The sequence below is a fragment of the Eurosta solidaginis genome, chromosome 5, assembly GCF_040869045.1.
Source record: "Eurosta solidaginis isolate ZX-2024a chromosome 5, ASM4086904v1, whole genome shotgun sequence".
Taxonomy (NCBI): Eukaryota; Metazoa; Arthropoda; class Insecta; order Diptera; family Tephritidae; genus Eurosta; species Eurosta solidaginis.
Genome location: NC_090323.1, coordinates 165504101 through 165529096, shown reverse-complemented (window position 1 = coordinate 165529096; position 24996 = coordinate 165504101). Strand labels below are relative to the sequence as shown.

Here is a 24996-nt window from a genome sequence, read left to right as displayed (position 1 = left end):
TGCGTCCACCAATAGAACTAAGCCCCACTCCCTTTTAAAAATACTCATTAACACATTCCATTTGATACCCATATCGTATAAACAAATTCTAGAGTCACACCTGTTCCACCTTTATGGCGATATCTCGACAAGGCGTCCACCTATAGAACTAAGGCCCACACCCTTTTAAAATACTCATTAACACCTCTCATCTGATACCCATATCGTACAAAAAAATTCTAGAGTCACCCCTGGTCGAACATTATGGTGATATCTCGAAAAGGCGTCCACCCATAGAACTAAGGCCCACTCCCTTTTAAGATACTCATTAACGCCTTTTGTTTGATACCCATATTGTACAAACGCATTCTATAGTCTACCCTGATCCACCTTTATAACCATATCTCGGAAAGGCGTCCACCTATAGAACTAAGGCCCACTCCCTTTTAAAATAATCATTAACACCTTTCGTTTGATACCCATATCGTAGAAACAAATTCTAGAGTCACCCCTGGTCCACCTTTATGACGATATCTCGAAAAGGCGTCCTCCAATAGAACTAAGGCCCACTCCCTTTCAAAACACTCATTAACACCTTTCATTTGATACCCATATCGTGCAAAGAAATTCTAGGGTAACGCCTGGTCCACCATTATGGCGATATCTCGAAAAGGCGTCCACCCATAGAACTAAGGCCCACTCCCTTTTAAAATAGTCATTAACACCTTTCGCTTAATACCCACATTGTACAAACGCATTCTAGAGTCACCCCTGGTCCACCTTTATGTCGATATCCTTAAATGGCGTTCACTTATAGAACTATGGCCCACTCCCTCTTAAAATACTCTTTAATACCATTCGATGCACATGTCATACAAACACATTCCAGGGTTACCCTAGGTTCATTTTCCTACCTGGTGATTTTTCCTTATTTTGTGTCCATAGCTCTCAACTGAGTATGCACGTTCGGTTACACCCGAACTTAGCCTTCCTTACTTGTTTTACATTGAGCTTGCGGTTTCTCCTTGAGCACAAGCAAAAATAAAAACACTGAAATACATAGAAAACTGTCAATACAGCAACTAAATTGAATGTCGAGAAGCTTGCGCTATTCACGAGTATCTCGAGTTACTAGAATCCAGCGAAAAGGCGAGTTTACGACTTCTCCGGTCTCGAAATTCCCGCTTGAGTTCGAGAAGGAATCGTAAGCGCCAGTGTTTCTTTAGATTAAAACAATCTAGTAATAATTTTTAAGTTTTATGCGATATATTTTGCAAATTACTATGATTTTGTTCATCACTAGTTTTAAATACAAAGAGTTCTATTTTCGGCTATTTTGGGCATAAATTAGATTCCTTCACTAATTAATTTACATTTGCATAACTCGAAAACATTCAAATCATGTACGACTGTAAAACAAAGTTAAGAATAAATTTTGAAAAGGTTTTTTTAATGCCAATTTACAATTATTTAAACGAATTAAAAATTCAGCTTTGAAAGCATCGCTCCAGACTTCGTGACTATGTCCCATTCAATTTATTAAGGCCCGATTTTTCAGTAGTTGGTTAAGCTAAGCTTATACTAAGTTTTCTTAAACTCTAGTCAAATTCAAACTCCACTTAAACTACTGGGAAATTTAAGGCCGCCTTTGGGGTTGGCTTTTTTGTGCGGCAACATTGGTTTTTTTATTATCTAGATAATTTGTAGATACGGCAACAGCTGGATTTTGTTTACCGAACAAACATGGGAAAAAAATTCCCCAGCGAAATATATATCTAGTTTGAGCGGTGATATCCAACATCACTATTTAATTATTTTTAAACCAGAGAGTTCTCGAGTTGATATCCAACTTCATTCTCCAATTACTACCAACATTTGAGAAATTTTTTAAAATTAAGAGTTTTCGAGTTGATCTCCAACGTAATTAATAATTTTTTATTAATTATTATCCAACTTAGGAGAGATTTTGAGATATGTACAATTCTCAAATGAATATTCAACACAGTTCTCGAGTTGATATCCTACACTGGATATCGAGTTGAGTTGGAGTTGAAAAAAATCTCAAAGATTGTACCACCAAAACAAACAGCTGTTTATTGTGAGAAATAAACACCTGGTTGTTAGCAGTCATGAAGCGTAATTAATTAAAAATGAGTTAGAGAACCACAATTTGGGAATTAAATTTTTTCAACTTAAGTAATATCATCTTTTTCTTTATAAAAAATTCCTTCTTTGGCTGAGTACGCTATGATTCTCAAGTTGAGCCACTGTTTCAAATCAACTTCTGAGATTTTAGAAGTATGCCTATTTATCAACATGAATTCTAATGGTACTCAAGCCTAAATGCTTGTTGGGTATTTTCGACGCCATTTCGAACGAACGCAAATAACTGATAGGTTAACTAGAGTTTAACCCTGCCAGATCGGCCGCTTAAGCTAAGCTTAAACTTCAATTAAAGTAGACTGCAAAACTGCAAAATAAGTTTAAGCGTAGTTTAACCGACAAACTGAGTTGAACTTGTACTGAAAAACCGGGCCTAATATTAATTATATGCAAATCTATCTTCATAAATGAACTGGTATGAGAAAAATAAAACTTAATGTGCTGCTTGATGGATAGGAAATATTTAACTGGTAAAATTAGCATATCTTATGTGTGAGTGAAATACAATTATAAGAACTAAAAAATATGGGGTACGCGGTTGAATTTAAATGCAAAAATAGAATGTAAATAATTAGCATAAAAATTGAAGAATACCAAACGTATCTATTTAGCAAAGCTGCTAATTTATATTATAAGTGCAAAATACATATCTATTTTTATATCCGAGAAGAAACGTGTATCAAGAATAAAAGAGGAAAGATTTGTTTGCCCTACGATATAATTTTATTGCTTCAATAATAATAGTCATAGGTGATTATTTATGCATTACTTATCAACTGGCTGCTAGTCAACTAATTTTAGTGTGAAACAAGTAAGGAAGGCTAAGTTCGGGTGTAACTGAACATTACATACTCAGCTGAGAGCTATGGAGACAAAATAAGGGAAAATCACCATTTAGCAAAATTAACCTAGGGTAACCCTGGAATGTGTTTGTATGACATGAGTTTCAAATGGAAGGTATTGAAGAGTATTTTAAAAGGAAGTGGTCCATAGTTCTATAGGTGGACGCCTTTTCGACGTATCGCCATAAATGTGGACCAAGGGTGACTCTAGAATGTGTTTGTACGATATGGGTATCAAATTAAAGGTATTAATGAAGGTTTTAAAAGGTGGCCCTTAGTTGTATATGTGAAGGCGATTTCGAGAAATCGACCAAAATGTGGACCAGGGTAACCCAGAACATCATCTGTCGGGTACCGCTAATTTCTTTATATATGTAATACCAGGAACAGTATTCCTGCCAAGTTTCCAGGGGCGTTTGATTTCGCCCTGCAGTCATTTTGTCATTTTCTTCTACTTAATATGGTAGGTGTCACACCCATTTTACAAAGTTGAGTGAGTTCAGATAATTAGGTGAACTGAGTTTAGTAAAGATATATCGATTTTTGCTCAAGTTATCGTGTTAACGGCCGAGCAGAAGGACAGACGGACGACTGTGTATAAAAAATGGGCGTGGCTTCAACCAATTTCGCCCATTTTCACAAAAAACAGTTAACGTCATAAAATCTATGCCCCTACCAAATTTCAAAAGGATTGCTAAATTTTTGTTCGATTTATGGCATGGAGCCACACTCATTTTGAAATTTTCTATTATTTTTGTATTTTGTTGCACCATATCATTACTGGAGTTGAATGTTGACATAATTTACTTATATACTGTATTCAATTTTTTGTTTGACTTTTTTTTTAAAGTGGTCGTGTTCGTTATCCGATTTTGTTAATTTTTCCATAGCACACATATAGTAACAGGAGTAAAGTTCCTTCCAAATTTCATCATGATATCTTCAACGACTGCTAAATTACAGCTTGCAAAACGTTGAAATTACCTTCTTTTAAAAGTGGGCGGTGCCACGCCTATTGTCCAAAATTTTACAAATTTTCTATTCTGTGTCATAAGGTTAACCTACCTACCAAGCTACATCGCTTTAGCCTCTTTGGTAATGAATTATCGCAGTTTTTCGGTTTTTCGAAATATTCGATATCGAAAAAGTGGGCGTGGTTATTGTCCGATTTCGTTCATTTAAATAGCGACCATGGGTGCCCAGGAACCTACATACCAAATTTTTTCAAGATACCTCAAAATTTACAAGTTATCGTGTTTACGGACGGACGGACATGGCTAAATGAATTTCTTTTTTCGCCCAAGAAGTCTATATCTATCACTCAAAATTAATATACTCTGTGAGCTCTGCTCAGCTGAGTATAAAAAGTAAGCCTGTTGTTAACTGGTATACAAATATACGCCTACGCAGAAGGGTATACTACGCAGAAAGATATCACCGTGGCGGTAGCCACGGTTATACCACACACCCGGACATGGCATGGCGTAGCCCAGGGTTATTTTTTACAAGCGCGGCCGAAGGCCGCCTATGCAGAAAGGTGTTCTACGATATCTCGAAAAGGCATCCACCTATAGAACTAAGGCCCACGCCCTTTTAAAATACTCATTAACACCTTTCATTTGATACCTATATTGTACAAACGCATTCTAGAGTCAACCCTGTTCCATCTTAATGGCGATATCACGAAAAGGCGTCCACCTATAGAACTTAGGCCCACGCCCATTTAAAATACTCATTTACACCCTTCATTTGATTCCCATGTCGTACAAACAAATTCTAGAGTCACCCCTGGTCTACCTTTATGGCAATATCTCGAAAAGGCGTCCACCTATAGAACTAAGGTCCACTCCCTTTTAAAATACTCACTAACACCTTTCATTTGATTCCCGTATCGTACAAAAACATTCTAGAGTCACCCCTGGTCCACCTCTATGGCGATATCCCGAAAAGGCGTCCACCTATAGAACTAACGCCCACTCCCTTTTAAAATACTCATTAACACCTTCCATTTGATTCCCATATCTTACGAGCACATTCTAGAGTCACCCCTGGTCCACCTTTATGGCGATCTCCCGAAATGGCGTCCACCTATAGAACTACGACCCACTCCCTTTTAAAATTCTCTTTAATACCTTCCATTTAATACCCATGTCATACAAACACATTCCAGGGTAACCCTAGGTTCATTTTCCTACATGGTGATTTTCCCTTATTTTGTCACCAAAGCTCGCAGCTGAGTATGCAATGTTCGGCTACACCCAAACTTAGCCTTCCTTACTTGTTTTACTTAAATTGAATGAATTGTGACTGATGAAGTGCAAAGGAAACCGTGCTACATATTTTGCATATCGACCAAAATGTGGACCAGGGTGATCCAGAACATCACCTGACGGGTACCGCTAATTATTTATATATGTAATACCACGAACAGAATTCCTTCCAAGATTCCAAGGACTTTTGATTCCGCCCTGCAAAACTTTTTCATTTTATTCTGCTTAATATGGTATGTGTCACACCCATTTTACAAAGTTTTTTTCTAAAGTTATATTTTGCGTCGATAGACCAATACAATTACCATGTTTCATCCCTTTTTTCGTACTTGGTATATAATAATGGCATTTTTTCATTTTTCGTAATTTTCGATATCGAAAAAGTGGGCGTGGTCACAGTCGGATTTCGGCCATTTTTTACACCAATACAAAGTGAGTTCAGATAAATGATGTATATTGGAACGATTTTTCGTCATCCCTTGTCAAATTTGGTTTTGAGACAAACCGGTTTCGGCGTTGTGCCATCGTCAGTGTCGATTTTCGTTCTAAGTACGTGAACTGAGTCTGGTAAAGATATATCGATTTTTGCTCAAGTTATCTTGTTAACGGCCGAGCGGAAGGACAGACGGTCTACTGTGTATAAAAACTGGGTGGCTTCAACCGATTTCGCCCTTTTTCACAGAAAACAGTTATCGTCCTAGAATCTAAGCTCTACCAAATTTCACAAGGATTGGTAAATTTTTGTTCGACTTATGGCATTAAATGTATCCTAGACAAATTAAATGAAAAAGGGCGGATCCACGCCCATTTTGAAATTCCCTTTTATTTTTGTATTTTGTTGCACCATATCATTACTGGAGTTGAATGTTGACATAATTTACTTAAAAAAAATAAAAAAAAAAATGTAAGGCGCGATAACCTCCGAAGAGATCTAAGGCCGAGCTTCTCTTCCAATTTGCGTCGTGCTCCTCTTGATTTTTCCCTACAAATTGGCCGGACGGGACCTACATGTTTTATGCCGACTCCGAACGGCATCTGCAAGGCAGATGAGTTTTCACTGAGAGCTTTTCATGGCAGAAATACAATCGGAGCGCTTGCCAGACACTGCCGAGTGGCGACCCCGCTTAGAAAAATTTTCTTCTAATTGAAAAATCTTATTTCTACAATTTTGATGTTGCTTTGTCCGGGAGTTGAACCCAGGGCATACGGTGTGATAGGCGGAGCACGCTACCATCACACCACGGTGGCCGCCATAATTTACTTATATACTGTAAATTTGACTTAAAATTTTTTTTTTGTAAAAAGTGGGCGTGGTCGTTCTCCGATTTTGCTAAGTTTTATTAAGCAGACATATAGTAATAAGAGCAACGTTCCTGCCAAATTTCGTCATGATATCTTCAACGACTGCCAAATTACAGCTTGCAAAACTTCTAAATTAGCTTCTTTTAAAAGTAGGCGGTGCCACGCCCATTGTCCAAAATTTTACTAGTTTTCTTTTTTGCGTCATAAGTTCAACTCACCTATAAAATTTCATCGCTTAATCCTTATTTGGTGATGAATTATCGCACTTTTTCGGTTTTTCGAAATTTTCGATATGGAAAAGGTGGGCGTGGTTATAGTCCGATATCGTTCATTTTTAATTGCGATCTGAGATGAGTGCCCATGATCCTACACACCAAATTTCATCAAGATACCTCAAAATTTACTCAAGTTATCGTGTTAACGGACGGACGGACGGACGGACATGGCTCAATCGAATTTTTTTTCGATACTGATGATTTTGATATATGGAAGTCTATATCTATCTCGATTCCTTTATACCTGTACAACCAACCGTTATCCAATCAAAGATAATATTCTCAGTGATCTCTGCTTAACTGAGTATAAAAATAATTAACACATACAACTGTGGAAACACAACATATAGGGGAATGTTAAGCAATTCGTTGTTGCGTTAGTTGATTAGCAAACTAAATGATCATACCATAGGAAATGACAACTGAATGAACCAAATTTCGGATACAGCCACAATCGGCATTCCAGTTTAAGATTTAAACTCTTGTTTGCGTTTGCTTTGTTTCTTGCTTTTCTGGTCGTTAAACTGTTTGCGGTTTGAAGAATATATCGTTGTGGCTACTCTTGTCAAGCTCAATTTCTATGGTAACCGCACAAGCTCATCCACTTGTCTATATTCAGAGTATGCGGGCGATGTGATTTCAAAACAAGTAAGGAAGGCTGAGTTTGGGTGTAACCGAACATTACATACTCAGCTGAGAACTTTGGAGACAAAATAAGGGAAAATCACCATTTAGCAAAATGAACCTAGGGTATCCCTGGAATGTGTTTGTATGACATGTGTATCAAATGAAAGTTGTTAAAGATTATTTAAAGCGTAGTGGGCCTTAGTTCTATAGGTGGACGCCTTTTCGAGATATCGCAATAAGGGTGGACCAGGGGTGACTCTAGAATGTGTTTGTACGATATGGGTTACAAATGAAAGGTGGTAATGAGTACAGTAGTAACTGGATTCTTGCACGTAATGGAAAGCGGGTTCGGGGCAAGTTTTGAAGTTGTCGGAAGTACCAAGTGCTTTTTTCGTATGAAAAAAATGGCAATTTTATTAAAGAATTTGGTTTGAAAATAAGTATATTATTTTTAATATGTTTTTTAATTCAAAACCCTTAAGTTTAGTTCGTTCATATACATAAATATAGACAGACTAACATACTTTTTGTGGAACTAAAAAAATTTAAAATTTTAGTTTGTTTGGTGCAAGCTCGCTTGTTCAGAATTACGCTGCTTCTAAGTCTCTGGAGCGTCATAATATCGTCTATAGAGGCGTTATTTTGATACGTTCATTCTAAGCAAATATTGTATGCTGATACAGTCTCTTCCGACTTAGCTACCTTAAAATATCTGCTTTTTGTTTTATTGTAAGCAACGTGTATTTTTCCCCTGCCAATATAATACCGCACTACTCAATAAAACGTCATTTAAAACTGATTCAAATGTCCCAAAATACACGAGCGTAATACTGTTTTCACACAGAAACTTAATGATCTCATTTCACCTGCTAATGAAATCGTAAATTTTTTGCTTTCACACAGAAGTAACTGCTCGATTAGTATGAAGGAAGAGACAGACAATCATGGCGGAACGATACAAGGTGGGAGCATGGTGACATACCTACAAACAAAAAAAATTCCATGTACTTGTAAATTCGATGGACAAATGTCAAAATCGTACTGCGCCGGTAGTTGATGTATCAAATCAAATAAAAAAGGTTATAATCAGCTGTTCGATGCGACCACCTTGTATCGTTCCTCCTTGCAGACAATGACATTTGCTTTGAAAACTAAGAAGCTGAAACGGAAGCGGAACGCTGCCAACAGAGTTGCATTGTGCTTTTGACTTCATTAGGCATTCGATTAGCTACTAATGAAATAATAATAGATTCGAATTTTGTAGGGAAGATTGAGCTCAATAAGTGTCTTAATGTAGAAAACTGCCTTTATTATTCAATAAGCCGTCTGTGTGAATACAGTATAAGAGAACTAACCAATGACAGCATTTCATTAGCGAAATAAATCGGGATTTCCCCGAATTTTATTGAACCTAAGGAACCGTTATCAAAAGAAACAAGGCATTGTCGCAAGTATCGAGTTCAAATTTTTTGGATGTCGCAAGTACTGTGATCCTTAGTTCTATAGGAGACATCCCCATAAAGGTGGACCAGGGGTTACTTTAGAATGTGTTTGTACGATATGGGTATCAAATTAAAGGAATTAATGAAGGTTTTAAAGGGGAGTGACATTTAGCTGTATATGTGAAGGCGCTTTCAAGATATCGACCAAAATATGGACCAGGGTGACCCAGAACATCATCTGTCGGGTACCGTCAATTCGTTTATATATGTAATACCACGAACAGTATTCCTGCCATGATTCCAAGGGCTTTTGATTTCGCCCTGTAGAACTTTTTCATTTTCTTCTACTTAATATGGTAGGTGTCACACATATTTTACAAAGTTTTTTCTAAAGTTGAATTTTGCGTGAAAAAACCAATCCAATCACCATGTTTCTTCAACTTTTCGTCTATGTATAGAATTATGGCATTTTTGCATTTATCGAAATTTTCGATATCGAAAAAGCTGGCGTGGTCATAGTTGGATTTAGCCCATTTTTAATACCAAGATAAAGTGAGTTCAGATAAGTAAGTGAATAAGTTTAGTAAAGATATACCGATTTTTGCTCAAATTATCGTGTTAGCGGCCGAGCGGAAGGACGGACTGTCTACTACTAACGGACGGACGGACGGACATGGCTAAATGAATATCTTTTTTCGCCCAGATCATTTTGATATATATGTAGAAGTCTATATCTATCTCGATTATTTTATGCCATTACGGATTACCGTTATGCGAACAAAATTAATATACTCTGTGAGCATTGCTCAGCTGAGTATAACAACTGTTGCTCACATACGAAATTTTTTATGTACTTAAGTGCAATACTTAACATATGCAATGTTATCGACAACACGAGCACTGACCAAGAAGTGTTCATTTACGTAAATACATACAACTTCCAGTATATATACTAAGCTGGGTTGATTTTTATGGACGAAAGTTAACCCATATTGCGCCATCGAGTTTTCGATAGGTTTTGGGCTCAGGAAAAAAAAGTTCCACTAAGCATACCCAAAAAAGTAATTAAGTATCGAGCCCGCAAAATTTGAGTTTTTTGACTTTTTTTCTTTGATTTTTAAGGTTTTTTTCATGACCTACTTAAAAAATTTTCATTTGATTTTAAAATTTTCAGGTATACCCTGTCCGACTCAAAATTGTCCGCTAAATGTTTGGCGATAACAGTTTTTTGAAAAAAAAATTGTTTTTGGGTTTTGAGGAGTGTTTTGGTGAAAAAATTTATTTTTTCGCCATTTTTCTTTTTTTAAGGGTTTCTTCAGAAAATTGCAAAAGTGTTGCCGATGAAAACGAATTTGTCTCATAGTTCCTATCCCACTTAAAATTATGCGAAAAAACGTTGGCATTAACAGTTTTTAAAAAAAGATTTTTTTTTGGTTTTTGGGACTTGTTTTGGTCGAAATCGATTTTTTTCATTTTCAAGGCTCCAAATCTTTTGTTATGTATATGTTTCCATTATACCCACCAATAAGTATACCAAAATGATCAGGGGACGAGCTGAGTTGATTTAGCCATGTCCGTATGTCCGTCCGTCTGTCCGTTTGTTTGAACGCAAACTAGTCCCTCAATTTTTGAGATATCTTGATGAAATTTGGTAGGAAGGCATACTTTGAGGGGGGATTTGACATTCCATACAACCGGTTGTTGAGATATGTTGATTTTTTTTTTATATGTCCGATCTTGACGAGTTTTTCAGATAACCATCTATGCCCAATACGTAAGCTTGTGGTAAAATTTGATGTTGCTAGCTGTTAAAATGAGGCAGAAATGGGGCAGAAATGGCGAAAACCCTCTTACTGAACAATCGGTTGTATGGGAGGTATATGCTATAGTGGTCCGCTCCGGTCGATTCCGACAAATGTCAAATCCCCCATCAAAGTATGCCTTGTATATTGATAACAGGATTAGGCTGGTGTCATTGGGCCAGTTGAGGGCAGTGCGCTGGCACAACGTCCAATTATTATTATTATCTACAATAATAAAAAAAATGGGAGGGGAGCAATGAGTGATAAGACTAGAGAGTAGGGAACGAACCTCCGACTTATTCGGACAATCAATGTGAAAATAACACGAAACCTCCATCTTTCTCCGTGAAAATGGATAAGGTGATGAAGCATTCCCTGATCGTGGTGCTCCTTGATATGAGTAATTCATATGGGCGCATTTACACTGCAAGGTAAAAGCAGCTCTCGGTTCCAGTGATGATGAGAAACTTGATCCCTATAATATCGAAGTTTAAGATATCGTTACCCGTACGTTGTCAAGTCGAAGGATGCGCTGTGATTTTTGCAAGGTAGTGATGAAGACAGCAAAAGTGCTGGAAAGCAAAAACTGCCCAATGATACTGAGTAGAGATATACGCTGCCGATGAACGCCGTCGCCGCCGCCAATTTTGGTCGTTTTTCGCACGCCGCCACCGAATGTCAAAAATATCGGCGCGGCGGCGGCCGTTTAGGCCATTTATTGTTCATGTCGAAAATTGGTCGGATATGGTCGAAGATGGTATCAACGGATGCGCATCACTGCCAGTTATAAGAAACTAAATGCGAAATTTAACTCTTTCTAACTGTTCAAAAGTTATTAAAAAAAAAAACAGGCGTTTTCGATGTCAGCTTAACATGGACTTTGCATCACCCAATTCACTAAGTTATTAAAAAAAAAAGGACGTGTGGCACTCGGAGACTTCCGCGGTAAAGCTATTGCATATTATCAACTTATGCAATTATAATATTTATGCAACATTTTGTTTTAATTGATATTAATTCTAGTTTTGTCTTTGATATTAATTCAAGTTACACTTTTTAAGCGTGGTGACCGATAAGAAAACAAATTTTTTTCTTTTATTGAATAAATGAGAAATTAATATTGGTTAAAAAATGTTTATTATTATGTTACAAGATATGTACATACATAAGTTATTCAGGAATATTTATAGTTGAAATTATAGGTTTATGGTAACTGAAATAGGAAACATACTTTTGAGACTTGATATCCTCTAAATATCTTGAAAATACCGCATCAATAGTAGTCCCATATTTTGTTGTGGATTCTTTTGGATCATTATTTATTTTCAAATTGAATTTTTCAAAAAAAAAAAACTTGTCAACCGCTCTGATTTTTTATCAGCGAAATTGATGTTGAAGTCGGCGGCCAAGATAACTAATGAAACTATAAATTTTACTTTAACTTTGACTTTAACTTTATTTTTAACTTTAACTTTAACTTTCACTTCAATTTTAACTTTAACTTTAACTTTAGCTTTAACTTTAACTTTAACTTTAACTTTAACTTTAACTTTAACTTTAACTTTAAATTTAAATTTAACTTTAACTTTAACTTTAGCTTTAACTTTAACTTTAACTTTAGCTTTAACTTTAACTTTAACTTTACTTTAACTTTAACTTTAATTTTTACTTTAACTTTAACTTTATGATAGAGATCCAATTTTATGTATTTGGCCTGTTGCTAACACCGAACTTTTTCGAACATTTTCGAACCATTTCGAACCTTTTTTGACAAATATCTGTTACGGTTTTTTTTTGGTTTAGTCGCCTAGCCCGCGATAAAATATATGCAATAGCTTAAAAACACTATAAGAAAAGTTATATAATAAATTTATATGCTTACTTTGCATATTTTTTTTCAAAAAATTAATAACGAACAATGAATTCAAATAAAATGACCCAAGGCGAACATGTTTTCAAATTGTCCTCAAGTTGGTAAAAAAAGCAAAATACCCAAAAAGGTGCAGATTTTCTTAAAAATTTTATATTGCGATTGGCTGAAAGAATAAGCGAAATCAGTGATGCAAAATCCTTTAATATGTTATCCTTTGAAATGATTCTTACCTCATATTTAGGTTGTGGATATATGTACGTATGAGAAGGGTTTGAAAAATTACTTGGGCTTGCATTCAAACATCTGTTGTTTATTGGCGAAACTATAAAATAGCGTCTGAAATGTTAATTTTGATTTTCACACTCCATCCTTCAACACCCAAGTCTCCCGATTTGACACTTCCTAAAGTTGGCGACCCTATCAAAACTACTCTATCAAGTTTAAATATCACCTACACGTTACGGCTCCTTTTACAAATATGAATAGGTAGGCACATATATTTACCAGGTGAGGCTTTGTTCTTCGCAAGAACACCCAAAGTGGTGAAGCAAAAACCTTCCCAAGACAGTCGAACTAATGACCGTGTGTGCTACTACCCTAATGTAATGGACAGTCGAACTTGGTTTTGATTTAACGAAGACTATTGAAATTAATATTGTGAACACAAACGTCTGCAAACTTTGGTCTACGTTTTAAAAATTTTATCCAGGGTCCTTGTAAAATTTTAATTATGTAGATGCGCCGAGGATTATACGATTTTCACCCATGACTTACGCAGTGACATCCACTTAGACTGCTTATGATTTCGAGGGCGGCATCTTTGGCCGAATAGTCACTCCCCGATGTTTCAAGGTGTTTCTCTAGTATAGCTCGGCAAAAGCATCCGTTGGAAAGTCTGCGAAGCTGCACCTAAAGCTTCTAGGAAAGTGACGTCGACGAAGGTATGAGTTCGAAGTCGCAGTCCTATAGCTTCTGTGCTGGCATATGGTGTGACGGCCAGGAGGCGTGGTAGCGACTGTTGGTCGGTGATTTCTACTGTTTGCACATCGGGAATTGTAGCTCTCATGAGTCATGAGTATTAATAGACCATTAATAGCAGCCGTAAGTCGCCTTTGTGCGTGACCGCCAAGGAGCCACAAATGATTTAAAGAAATTGTGTTCGCAACGATTATTGAGAGTTAACCCCAGGTGAAACTACGCTTTGCACGAGATATACAGACAAAAGTGTGTCCATTTTTTGTATCTCTATTTCTTTTCAGCGGACGCAGCAGTACCAATTCCAAAGACCGGGGTTAGGGTCGAAGCCTCTCGGGAGTAAGCGAACGAGGGACAATCTATCCACAAGGAGCTACTCCTGAAAATTGTTGAATGGTCTGCGAGATCTTGAGGCAAAAACCTCGGATCTTTCCGAAATGGCCAACACGTTGATTTCCTTAAATACAAACAAAACCTTTCCTAAATATTATTTTTTTAAATAGAAAAAATCAAGCTTTTTAATGTAAGAACACCGGCCTAAAGTGATCGGCATAAAACTCTAATACTGAGGGTTATCTAATAGAGTTAAGGGATTGAGGATTGTTAGCTTGACGTGGGGCTGCTTCAGGGGTCATGAATTTCATCTGAAGAAAAAGTTTTATGGTTGAATGCATCTTGATTTGATCCCTGCACTACTTCAAACGCCCTAACGCTTCTTTTCCATCCTTTTCTTATCGAACTCTTTTGATGCAGAAATTTACTGTTTTTGCGCACAACTTATGATTTTGTTATTTATCCCGAAATGACCGTAAGATCAAATGGAAATTTCCAAATTGGCCAAAAATTTAAATAAAGAATTGTCAAAAAGTAAATTGAGCTTATGACATTTTGAAGTTGTCATAAGGCAAAAAAAATTGAAGTGGCCCTAAGATCAATGGACCTTTTGACCGTTGACCTTATGTCACGCCACCCAGCTTGAGTACCATAAGATACGTAATATAATTGAACTAGAATTTTTTAACTTCAAATAACTGTGTGACTACATTTTCCTGTAAGAAACCAGACAATTCTCATCACTTCGGACATTTCTACCTCTAGTTTCTTGTATTAGAAAAGCACAGTCGAGTGACTCTTGCATCACACTAGTTATGATACACAAAGTTTGAAAGTTCTTGGTTATACTTAAGGGTATAACTTATTCCATATACATATCTGCCAAAGCTAAGTGAGCTTGCCAAATAGTGTCGCGCTGTTGCCAATTTTGGCATTTGAATGAGGTTTTAGTGCTTGGAATGCCAAACTGTGCTAGCTATCGTCGAAATTACAATTTCTAAGCAACTTTCACATGAGATCAAGAGCACACACCTACAACTTGTACGCTGTAGAATATTAATAGTAGGCATGTATGTATATAAAACATGGCTGTGCGTGCATACGTAATCCTGCGGCGTGTAAGGTGGTGCAGAATGTATTACTATGATATTATATGTAGGTTTTTACGTTAGAAGCTTATGACATTCAAGTTTAACTGAAAGAAAGTATTTTTATAACTGTATAGACAAGAAACTTTGACACCAACAAGCGTGTGAGGTGGGTTTTGTCGAAAGCAGAATCGAGAAGAGGTACAATTCCCCGTAGTTATTTTATAGAAGTTTTCTATAAAAACACCATGAGAGTGAATTGTTGCTAGTTGGCTGAGCTACAAAACGATGGACTTGCGCATGGTTGGCCGGGGATATAGTGAATTGTGGTGTTAGTAATCGTGGAGGGATGACCAAATTGATGGCGGGTGTAGAGAAATAGTGTGCTGCGGCAACAAAAGTGTATCGGAAACATTCAGTCCGTTTTTCAGAAATCTTGACAATAAAAAAGTTTCGTTTTTTGACCAACTACGTATTCTTCAGTTAAACAGGATCGAGCCAATACAATAATCAGCTCTCAATAAACTCAATGTTGAGAAAGCGAGAATTATGTAAGTTTAACATATAACCATGGCAATGCACCGACTTTATTGAATGTTGAAAGGCTACCCATTGCGAGTATTTCGGGATTCGATAATCCCACGAAAAGACGAATACAGAATATGTCATGTCTGGAAATTCTCATTTGTGTTCAAGAAGAAATTGTAAGCGCTGCTATAATAATGACAACGCAGCACCTAAACAAGTCTAGAACAAATCAATCTAAGGCTGCCACAGAAATAACCAAGCGCAAATGGTCGTGGATTGGTCACACTCTCAGAAGACCTCCAGCAAATATAGCCAGACAAGCATTGCGATGGAATCCACAAGGAAGCCGACAACCTGGTGCACCTGCGAAAACTTGGCGCAGAACTGTGGATAAAGAACTCGAAGACGCAGGTTACGCATGGAATGATATCACAAGAACCGCACCTAACAGAATACGATTTAAGTCGGTGTTCGAGGCCCTATGCTTCAATAGGAGTTGAGGAAGATGATGATGATGATGATTTTTTGGTTTCAAACTTTCAGTTTAAGTAAACAAATTTCGAAATTCAAACTTGAAAGTAAGAAAAAAAGAGCTTCAGCATAACAATACCTAGTGATACCTTTCACAATACCCTTTATTATACATCTCTTATTCATATTCACTCATGCAAAATTCCCACTTATGAATAAACATTGAAATCTTCGTATATACATGCACACTCCTACATACATATGCCCACACAGGAACGTTATTACCTTTTGCATATTTTTGGTTACACTCACCAGCTGTGCACTTGTGCGTGCCGAAAAGTTTACAATGTTGACAAGATTTGCATGCTTAGGCAGCGCATTCAAATTGCTTGCTATGACAGCACTCTTACCAGTGCCGGTGGGCCCAATAACCAATATCGGATAGGATTTGTTAATGCAAAACTCTTGCCAATAAGTAATTTGTCCAGATTCTTTTGTTGGTACGATGAGCTCACTAATGATAGCGCGTTCTGGGAATACATTTGCGGTTGCAGTGGGATCATCGCTGGACTTTTGCCAAGTCCACCAGTTTTCCACTTCATCAAAACGGTAGTCCATAAGTGAAAGTTTTTCAGGAAACATTTGACCGCGATTAAGTGAAAAATACTTGGGGCGTGGATACTCTTCATTGGCGCCGTAGAGTATTTTACGAATAAGCGTATCAAAATGTTTTTGTCCATCAACTGTAAATAGATAGAGGAAATAATGAGAAAATATATTTTGGTTCAAAAAAGGAATTGAATGTGCGTATATAAATAAAAAAGGTTTGCGTTCTTTTTCGGCTTAAAAAAATATCACTTTGATATCATGGCCGTAGATATCGGAGTGGATTATCGCCGTTTTCTTAGCCACTTTCTTGTCTGCCGGCCTATCTCAGAAATTCTCTCCAACTCTTTCTCTTGGACCCCACATCTTCCTCGCTATTCAAGCATAAGTCATCGCAAATTTTCTCTCTCGCCTGTTCTGAAAGGGAAGGAAACGTGAAAGGAAAGCAGAAATTGAAATATGAGGGCAGAAAGAAAGGGAAACGGAAGGGGAAAGAGAAAGGAAAGTGGGCGAGGAAAGTGAGAGAAAAGAGGAAAGACTGAAAGGGACATGGCCAGGGAAAGGGTGAGGTAATCGGGAGAAACGGGACAAGTCAATGGAAACTGAAAGAAAAGGGAATGGGAGAGGAAAGGGAACGGATGATAAAGGGACAGTGGACGGAAAAGGGACCAGCCAATGGAAATGGAAATAAATAGAAAGGGAGAGAGGATGAGAGAGGGTTGACTGAACGAGGCACAGAAAGGGAAAGGGAAGGGGGGGGGGGGGGGGGGGGATTGGAAAGTATGAGAAAATTATGAGAAAAGAGAAAGGGATTGCGGAAGGGAGCTGGAGAGGAGAGGAGCAAGCCAATTGAAAGAGTAAACAGCAAAACGGAAAAAGAAGGGAAAGGGAAGAAGAATGAGAATGGGAAAGAGAAAATGAGAGAGAAAGGATGAGAAAAGAGAAAATAAAATGCTAACGTGAAAGGGAAAGGAAAAAGAAGCGAAAGAGACACATAAATATATAATGAAAGAAACAGAAAAACGGAAGGGCTAAGGAATAGGGAAACTGTAAGGGAAAATGAAACGGGAAGGGGCAGAGAAATGTAGAGGATAAGAATGGGAAATGGAATGTGGATAAGTAAAGGGACGGAGAACGGGAAAGGAAAAGGAAAGGGAAAGGACATGGAAAAGAAGGAAGAAAAGGAAAAGGAGAGGCAAAGGCAATTCCCAGAAATGTGATTAAAACCGATCAAGGTAGTGTGGCCTTGCATTGCAGATTAAACTCTTAGTTATCCATAACTAACCATCAAGTACACTAAGTAATCTTGCACGTAACGTATCTTCACATGTCACCAACCATATTTTCAATTGAAATGTAGAACCAACGCCTCTTCGTCTAACACTGTTGAAACTGCAAGTTTTCTTGGATTTCCGTTGGAGGATGATGACACCTTTTGTATAGGGTGAAGTACTGTTACAAAAGAAGAAAAAGAATGAAGCCCAATATTGGGTTAGGTCAAAAAATCGTAGAATAGTGAAGTCAATCCCAAAGATTCTATAAACCGGTAGGTGGCTAGTTTATCGTATGTAAAATTTGTGTTGGTAAGAACGTTTAGTCTCTCTTGCTATTTTATACCTGTTAAAGCCGACCCATAAGCCCAAGCGAAACAAAACAGAAATATTTGTTGAAACCATACTTGGTTGAAGGTTTTATGCTTGTCCAAAAAGTGATGGAAGAAACGGGAAAACATCTGAAATGATGTATACAACATTTTTTTAATGAATCAAGTTAAATTTTATTCACAAAATACAAACTCAATACTCACTCTGTATTGATAAATAGGCGATGGCTCCACCATTTGTTTACATTGCTTAAGTAACATCAATGCTGACGGTATCAGCCATTCGACCATATCATCGTAAAGGGTCATATAAATCTCATTCAAACCCACCTGTTCGATAAGTACAAACATAAAACTTTTGTGAAATGTACGCCAACCCAATTGTGATGGTTCCATATAAATCATGCCACAACGTGACACCGTAGCCGGTGAGGCCTGCTCCAAATCAGCTGGCTCAAACATCATATTCATTGTCTTTGTCATTTGTATTATCTCGCCAGACATCAGACATAGTTTCTTATTATCATCTAAGACTGTATTAAGATTTTCTATCCATACAGCATCAACGGGACCATCGAAGAATACCCAATGACGTTCATTTGTCGATGCAGTCGCCATTTCACGATAAGTTTTAGCCAGTACACCATCATACCATTCATGTGACACTGGATCGAAACGTCCATATAGTTGACCCATAGTAATAGCTTTTGGATTTATAATACGATAGTTAACGGGATATTCTTTAAGCGTAGCCTCAGGATCAAGGCTGACACAACGTAAGGTTAAAGCAAGCATCTGCGAAAAGAAAATTTACGAAATAACGGTGATTATAATAGTAGCTAAGAGAAAATATGGATCTGTATTTTGTTACCTGGTAAGCTGTTGTTTTACCACCCATTGGTCCACCCACAATCATCAGGCCATGTCGTACGAGCAACATTTCATATATTTGCAAAATTTTTTCGATAAACCATGGTGTGGGCTGTAGGTTTTGTTCTTCGAGATTAATGGCCAGCCATTTAAGGATATCATCGCGTTTTGGCTGAAAATAAAAAAAAAAAAAAAATACTAAAACAATAAAAAAAACATTGAAAGTCTCTACGCTCGAAACTATTTCAACAATTCTACAAGAACTCTGTTAACTGGAGATATCTGTGGGTGATTGTGCTTCTTCAGTAGCATCACAAACAGTTATATCAATGGCTACCACTACACACGGTCCAAGCCAGCGATCAGCAAGAGAATGAATTACATCGGCATAATGCAAGTGAATACTCGAAGATATTTCATTCACAAGACAAGCGTCTTCGTCGAGCGTTTAAACTTCTCCAATTGTTTATGTAGTTATAATGTTTACTTTATATCGACTAATGACTGAAATATCACCCCATCTTGCTTCCGTTTCGAAAAAAATGTTTGAATAACGCCTTTATTAAAAACTTTGTTCAAAAACGCCCTGTCCCTGAATTCGGTTGAAGAACGCCCTATATCAGAATTTGTATCCCAAAACTCCAGATAACGTCAAAAATGTATTGAATTTGAGTTCAGGTAGGGCATTTTTGAAATAAAATCTGAGGAAGGACGTTCTTCATTAAATTCCGGGATCGGTCGTTTTTGAAACAAATTCTGAAATAGAGCGCTATTCAAACGTTTACTGAGATAAGGCGCTTTAGAAACGATAGCCGAAATAGGGTGATATTCCTTTCAGCAATCAATATGAAAAAAATTGTAAATACAAATTCATAAAACGCCATTGTAAAGTTTTTATATATGGGCTACATATCATGCAAGTGCTTCAAGATCTATACAACTATTTTACCAATACATGCATACTTCTAAAATTTTCACTATACTCTTTATATGTATATATTATGTGAGTATGTACATAGTGCACTGTAAAATTCTTTGCATTGAAATATGATAAAATATTTTATTTACCTCAGGCAATTCTGTTCCTGGGAATAAATCCATGTAAATACCAATGAAAAGTGAAACGTCTTGTTCCAAGAACTTTGGCAAATTTACATCAACAATAGCACGTAAAACAATTTGGGCTTCAGGCAAAGTTGAATAAAGTCGACGTAGTGATGCTGATGCTAACAAAACGGATTTTACTGCACGCATTCCTGGAAAAAGGTTTATAAACAAAAAATAAGTTTTTGTTTACATATATATATGTATATATAGTACAAATCATGAGATTAAAAATAGCATGAAATTTTTTATACCATTTCTTTTATACATAGAATTGCTTTACTCGTATTTATTTATTTTTCAGAACAATGAATTCAAATAAAATGACCCAAGTGGAACATATTTTCAAATTGTCTTAAAGTTGTTAAAAAAGCAATTTACCCGAAAAAGGTGCCGAGTTTTATATCCCGATTGGCTGAAAGAATAAGCGAAATCAGTGATGCAAAATCCTTTAGTAGGCTCCAGTGGTTTAAATTCTCCTTTGAAATGATTCTCAGCTCACACTTAAGTTGCATATATCTTCAACACGTATGAGAAGGGTTTGAAAAATCACTTTATTTGTTGAACTATAAAATAGCGTCTGAAATCTTAATTTTTATTTTCACACTTCATCATTCAACACCCAAGTCTCTCGGTTTGACATTTCCTCAAGTTGGCGGCCCTATCCCCAACTAGTCCCTTGGAGTGAATCACATTGGACATAGCCTATCAACCATGCTTAAATATGACCAACACGCGACGGCTTCTGTTACAAATGTGAATACGTAGGCACATTTACTTACGAGGTGAGGATTTGTCATTCGCTAGAACACTCAAAGGGGTGAAGCAAAAGCTTTCTCAAGACAGTCGAACAAATGACCGGGTGTTCTATTAGCCTAACGTAGGGGATAGTCGAACTAGTCTGAAAACTGCAGGCGGTCATCCATGAGCTCTTATGTTATTATAAGGCCGGAAACGAAGACTTTTGAAGTCAATGTATCGAACACAAACATCAGCAAATTTTGATCTATATTTTTAAACTTTTATTCACGGTCCTTGTAAAGTTTAAATTATGTAGATGCGCCAAGGATTATACGATTTTCACCCATGTGTTTCGTAATGATATCCACTTAGGCTGCTTATGATTTCGAGGGCGGCATCCTTGGCCGAATAGGTACTCCCTAACGTTTCAATATGTTTTTTTTATGTAGCTCGCAAGCATAGCGCGACAAAAACATCCGTCAGAAAGTCTTCGGAGCTACAACTAGAGCTTCTAGGAAAGTAACGTCGACGAAGGTTTGAGTTCGAAGTCGTAGTCCTATGGATTCTGTGCTGGCCTATGGTATAAGGGCCAGGATGCGTGGTAGCGACTGGTGGTAGGGATTGCTACGGTTCGCACGTCGGGAATTGTAGCTCTTAAAAACAGCCGAAAAAACTGAAGGTGGCCTCGGCGCGATCAAGAATAAGCCAGCATTGATGGTAATCGTTAAAACTGTGCCACGAGAGTCACAACTATTAGTAGATAATTTATAGCAACCGCAAATCACCTTTGTGCATGACCAGCATGAAGCCACAAATGATTTAAAGAAATCGTGCCGACGACGGATATTAGAGTTAGCCCAGAACTCTCCTTCGGTGAAACTATGCTAAAAAAGTGTGACCATTTAAATCACTTCTCCCGCTCTCCGCAAGGAGCTACTCCAGAAATTTTTTGAAGGATCTTTCCGAAATGACCGAAACGTTGATTAAATACATATAAACAAAACCTTTCCCAATATTATTTTTTAAAATTTTCGCTTCACGAGCCTCCCAGATCTTCATCCGCAAGATAATGATATTGTTCCAGATCGTGAAACATACCATTGACGTCAGCAGTATGTTTCCATATTCATTGCTTCATGTGAAGTTCCTATTCGGGAAGTGATGTAGTGACCGATCTATTCGAACAAACTCTATTCACGGTTCGATTTGCTGCAAATTGATATAGATGTAGATTTTTTTATCACACGATCTTTTTATCATCACTGATAACAAAAGTTCTGATGCACTCATTACCGGAGGACGTATGGTAGTGGATATAATTTAAAAATAATAACATTCGATTAATTCGTGAATTTATACTTCACTATCAGAAAATAAATATTTATTTATTTAATTTTTCAGATTAGGACTGAGCTTTATTGATTTATTAGTTTACTTTAAAAACGTAGACGCGGTTGTCAACCGGTTTTGCTCAGATCTAGAAAAATATCAAGAACCATATCCCCGCCAAGTTGCAAAACGATACCAACGGCTTTCAAAATTTGTAAGCTTTCTTTTACTAAATAAGTGCGTTGTCACGCCCCTTTTTTCGAAATGTTACAAGATTTATATTTTTTGTAAAAAAATTTATCAAATCGACAAGTTTCATCGCCTCATCAGTTTTTGTTTATACATTGTGCCAGTGTTTTCATTTTTAGAAGTTTTCGATATCGAAAAAGTGGGTGGTGTTATATCTGATTTAGAGAATTTTAAATACCATACACAACCTCATTACCTTTGAAGCTTTCGTGCTCAAAACGATCGTCGTTCGTTTGTTTGTAGCAGGATATATGATAGGCAAAACAATAATAAAGTCAATAACAACCGTATCTTACATTATCTCGGCATTCTCTAACACGAACAGCTGCAAACGAAGTGTAAGAAACAAGAGACGAAAACAAATTTGACAAATGCTTTCGTGCAGTTGACGAATAACTTAAAACTAAAAGATAAAAGACAACGTTAACTTCAGAGTACCATAAGCAGGCGATATTGACAATATAGGTATACTTTTTTAAGCGTATCGTTTGCCAAACAAAATGAGGCTGATATTTTGAGTTCAGAAATGCTTGTGTACTAAACCATCTGAATTTTTTCTCAACCTATCTCATAACCAGGCAGACGAATTGCTGAGTATAGAAACTTGGCGTGGTTTTTAACTGATTTATCTATTTTTAAAATAAACTGTTGTTGTCATGAAAGTTTTGTTAAGATGGTTTCATTTGCTGAGTATAGAAACTTGGCGTGGTTTTTAACTGATTTATCTATTTTTAAAATAAACTATTGTTGTCATGAAAGTTTTGTTAAGATGGTTTGATTTTGTTCGATTTATAGCATTATGTATAGTAATAATAATAATTGGACGTTGTGGCAGCACACTGTCCTCAATTGGCCCAACGACAACAGGCTAATCCTGTTCATAATTTTTTTATTTATTAATTTTATTACATACTAGCAGACCCGTCAGACGTTGTTCTGCCCTAAATTTGATCTATCTGCATACATTTTAATAAGCTTTTTCCGGCTAGCCCTGCCCTCCCCCCTCCTCAGTTTTTCTTAATCCTTTTATTCTCTCCTCCCCCGTCTTTTTCGCTTCATCTATCTCTATCTTCGTCTCACTCTATCTCTTTGTTAGTCTCCTTCCCTCTTTTCTCTTCTCTGAAGTTTTTCCCATTCTTCTTCATCCCTTATTGCCAATCCCAGAGGGTGGTATGTATTTTGTTCCAGTCCTATTCCGAGTCCCAGTCCCACTCCGAGTCTCAGTCCTAGTCCTAGTCCTAATCCCAGTCCCAGCCCGTCTCTGGTCTACTTCCCGAAAAAAAAGGATGTAAATACTAATATAGGCAAAGATATATACTAAATTTCAGGCAAATCGATTAGGACGTATGTAAATAGGTATGTGGGTATTATTAATTCTTAATTATTAATTCGACTAAATCGAATATCACAATGAAAATTACTTTAAAGCTCTCAGCAACAGCTTTCATTTGATATCCATATTACAGACACATTCTAGGGGTATCCGGGTCCAGGTTTTGGCCTATATCTCGAGACCCTAGTCACCCAGGGGTATAAAGATTACTCTGTACTAAAGCACACATCAACAGCTTCAATTTGATACCCATAATGTAAAACCACGTCCTAGTGTTACCCTGGTCCACGTATTGGCCTATATTTCGAGACCATAGTCACCAAGAGGTATGAAAACTTCCCTGTACTAAAGCTTTCAACAGCTTTCATTTGTTATCCATATTCTATAAACACATTCTAGGAGCACCCGCGTCCACGTTTTGGCCTATATCTCGAGACCCTAGTCACCCAGGGTATAAAGATTACTCTGTACTAAAGCACACATCAACAGCTTCAATTTGATACCCATAATCTAAAACACATCCTAGTGTTAGTCTGATCCACGTTTTGGCCTATATCTCGAGACCCTAGTCACCCAGGGGTATAAGGATTACTCTGTACTAAAGCACACATCAACAGCTTCAATTTGATACCCATAATGTAAAAACACATCCTAGTGTTAACCTGATCCACGTTTTGGCCTATATCTCGAGACCCTAGTCACAAATACATAGGTATGAAAATTATCATGTACTAAAGCACTCATCAACAACTTTCATTTGTTATCCATGTTGTATTACCACTTTCTAGGGGTACCCGGGTCCACGTTTTGGCCTCAATCTCGAGACCCTAGTCACCAATAGGTATGAAGACTTCCCTGTACTAAAGCTTTCATCAACAGCTTTCATTGGTTATCCATATTCTATAAACACATTCTAGGGATACCCACGTCCACGTTTTGGCCTATATCTCGAGACCCTCGTCACCCACGGATACTAAAAATCCCCCTATCAAAGTACTCATAAACAGCTTCCATTTGATACCCATATTGGACAAACATATCCCAGGATTTCCCAAGTCCACGTTTTGATCTCAAGACTCTAGCCGGAACGGGATAAAAATTATCCTATGTCTGTTCCTGGTTCTAAGCTATCTCTCCACTAATTTTCAGTCAAATCTGTTCATCCGTTCTTGAGTTATAAATAGGGTAACT

The 24996-nt window shown here is 37.2% G+C and overlaps 1 protein-coding gene across 1 annotated transcript in view; it reads right to left on the bottom strand.

The window, feature by feature from the left end:
• Positions 1 to 24996, bottom strand: part of Dnah3 (dynein heavy chain 3, axonemal) — a 457577-nt gene that overhangs the window by 215650 nt on the left and 216931 nt on the right. Inside the window, exons 33-37 of the mRNA XM_067756774.1 lie at positions 20118 to 20305; positions 19051 to 19221; positions 18384 to 18974; positions 18194 to 18308; positions 16283 to 16713 (exon numbers count right to left, since the gene is read on the bottom strand). Of these exons, the coding sequence (XP_067612875.1) occupies positions 16283 to 16713; positions 18194 to 18308; positions 18384 to 18974; positions 19051 to 19221; positions 20118 to 20305 (1496 nt within the window). The remainder of the gene's footprint in view (positions 1 to 16282; positions 16714 to 18193; positions 18309 to 18383; positions 18975 to 19050; positions 19222 to 20117; positions 20306 to 24996) is intronic.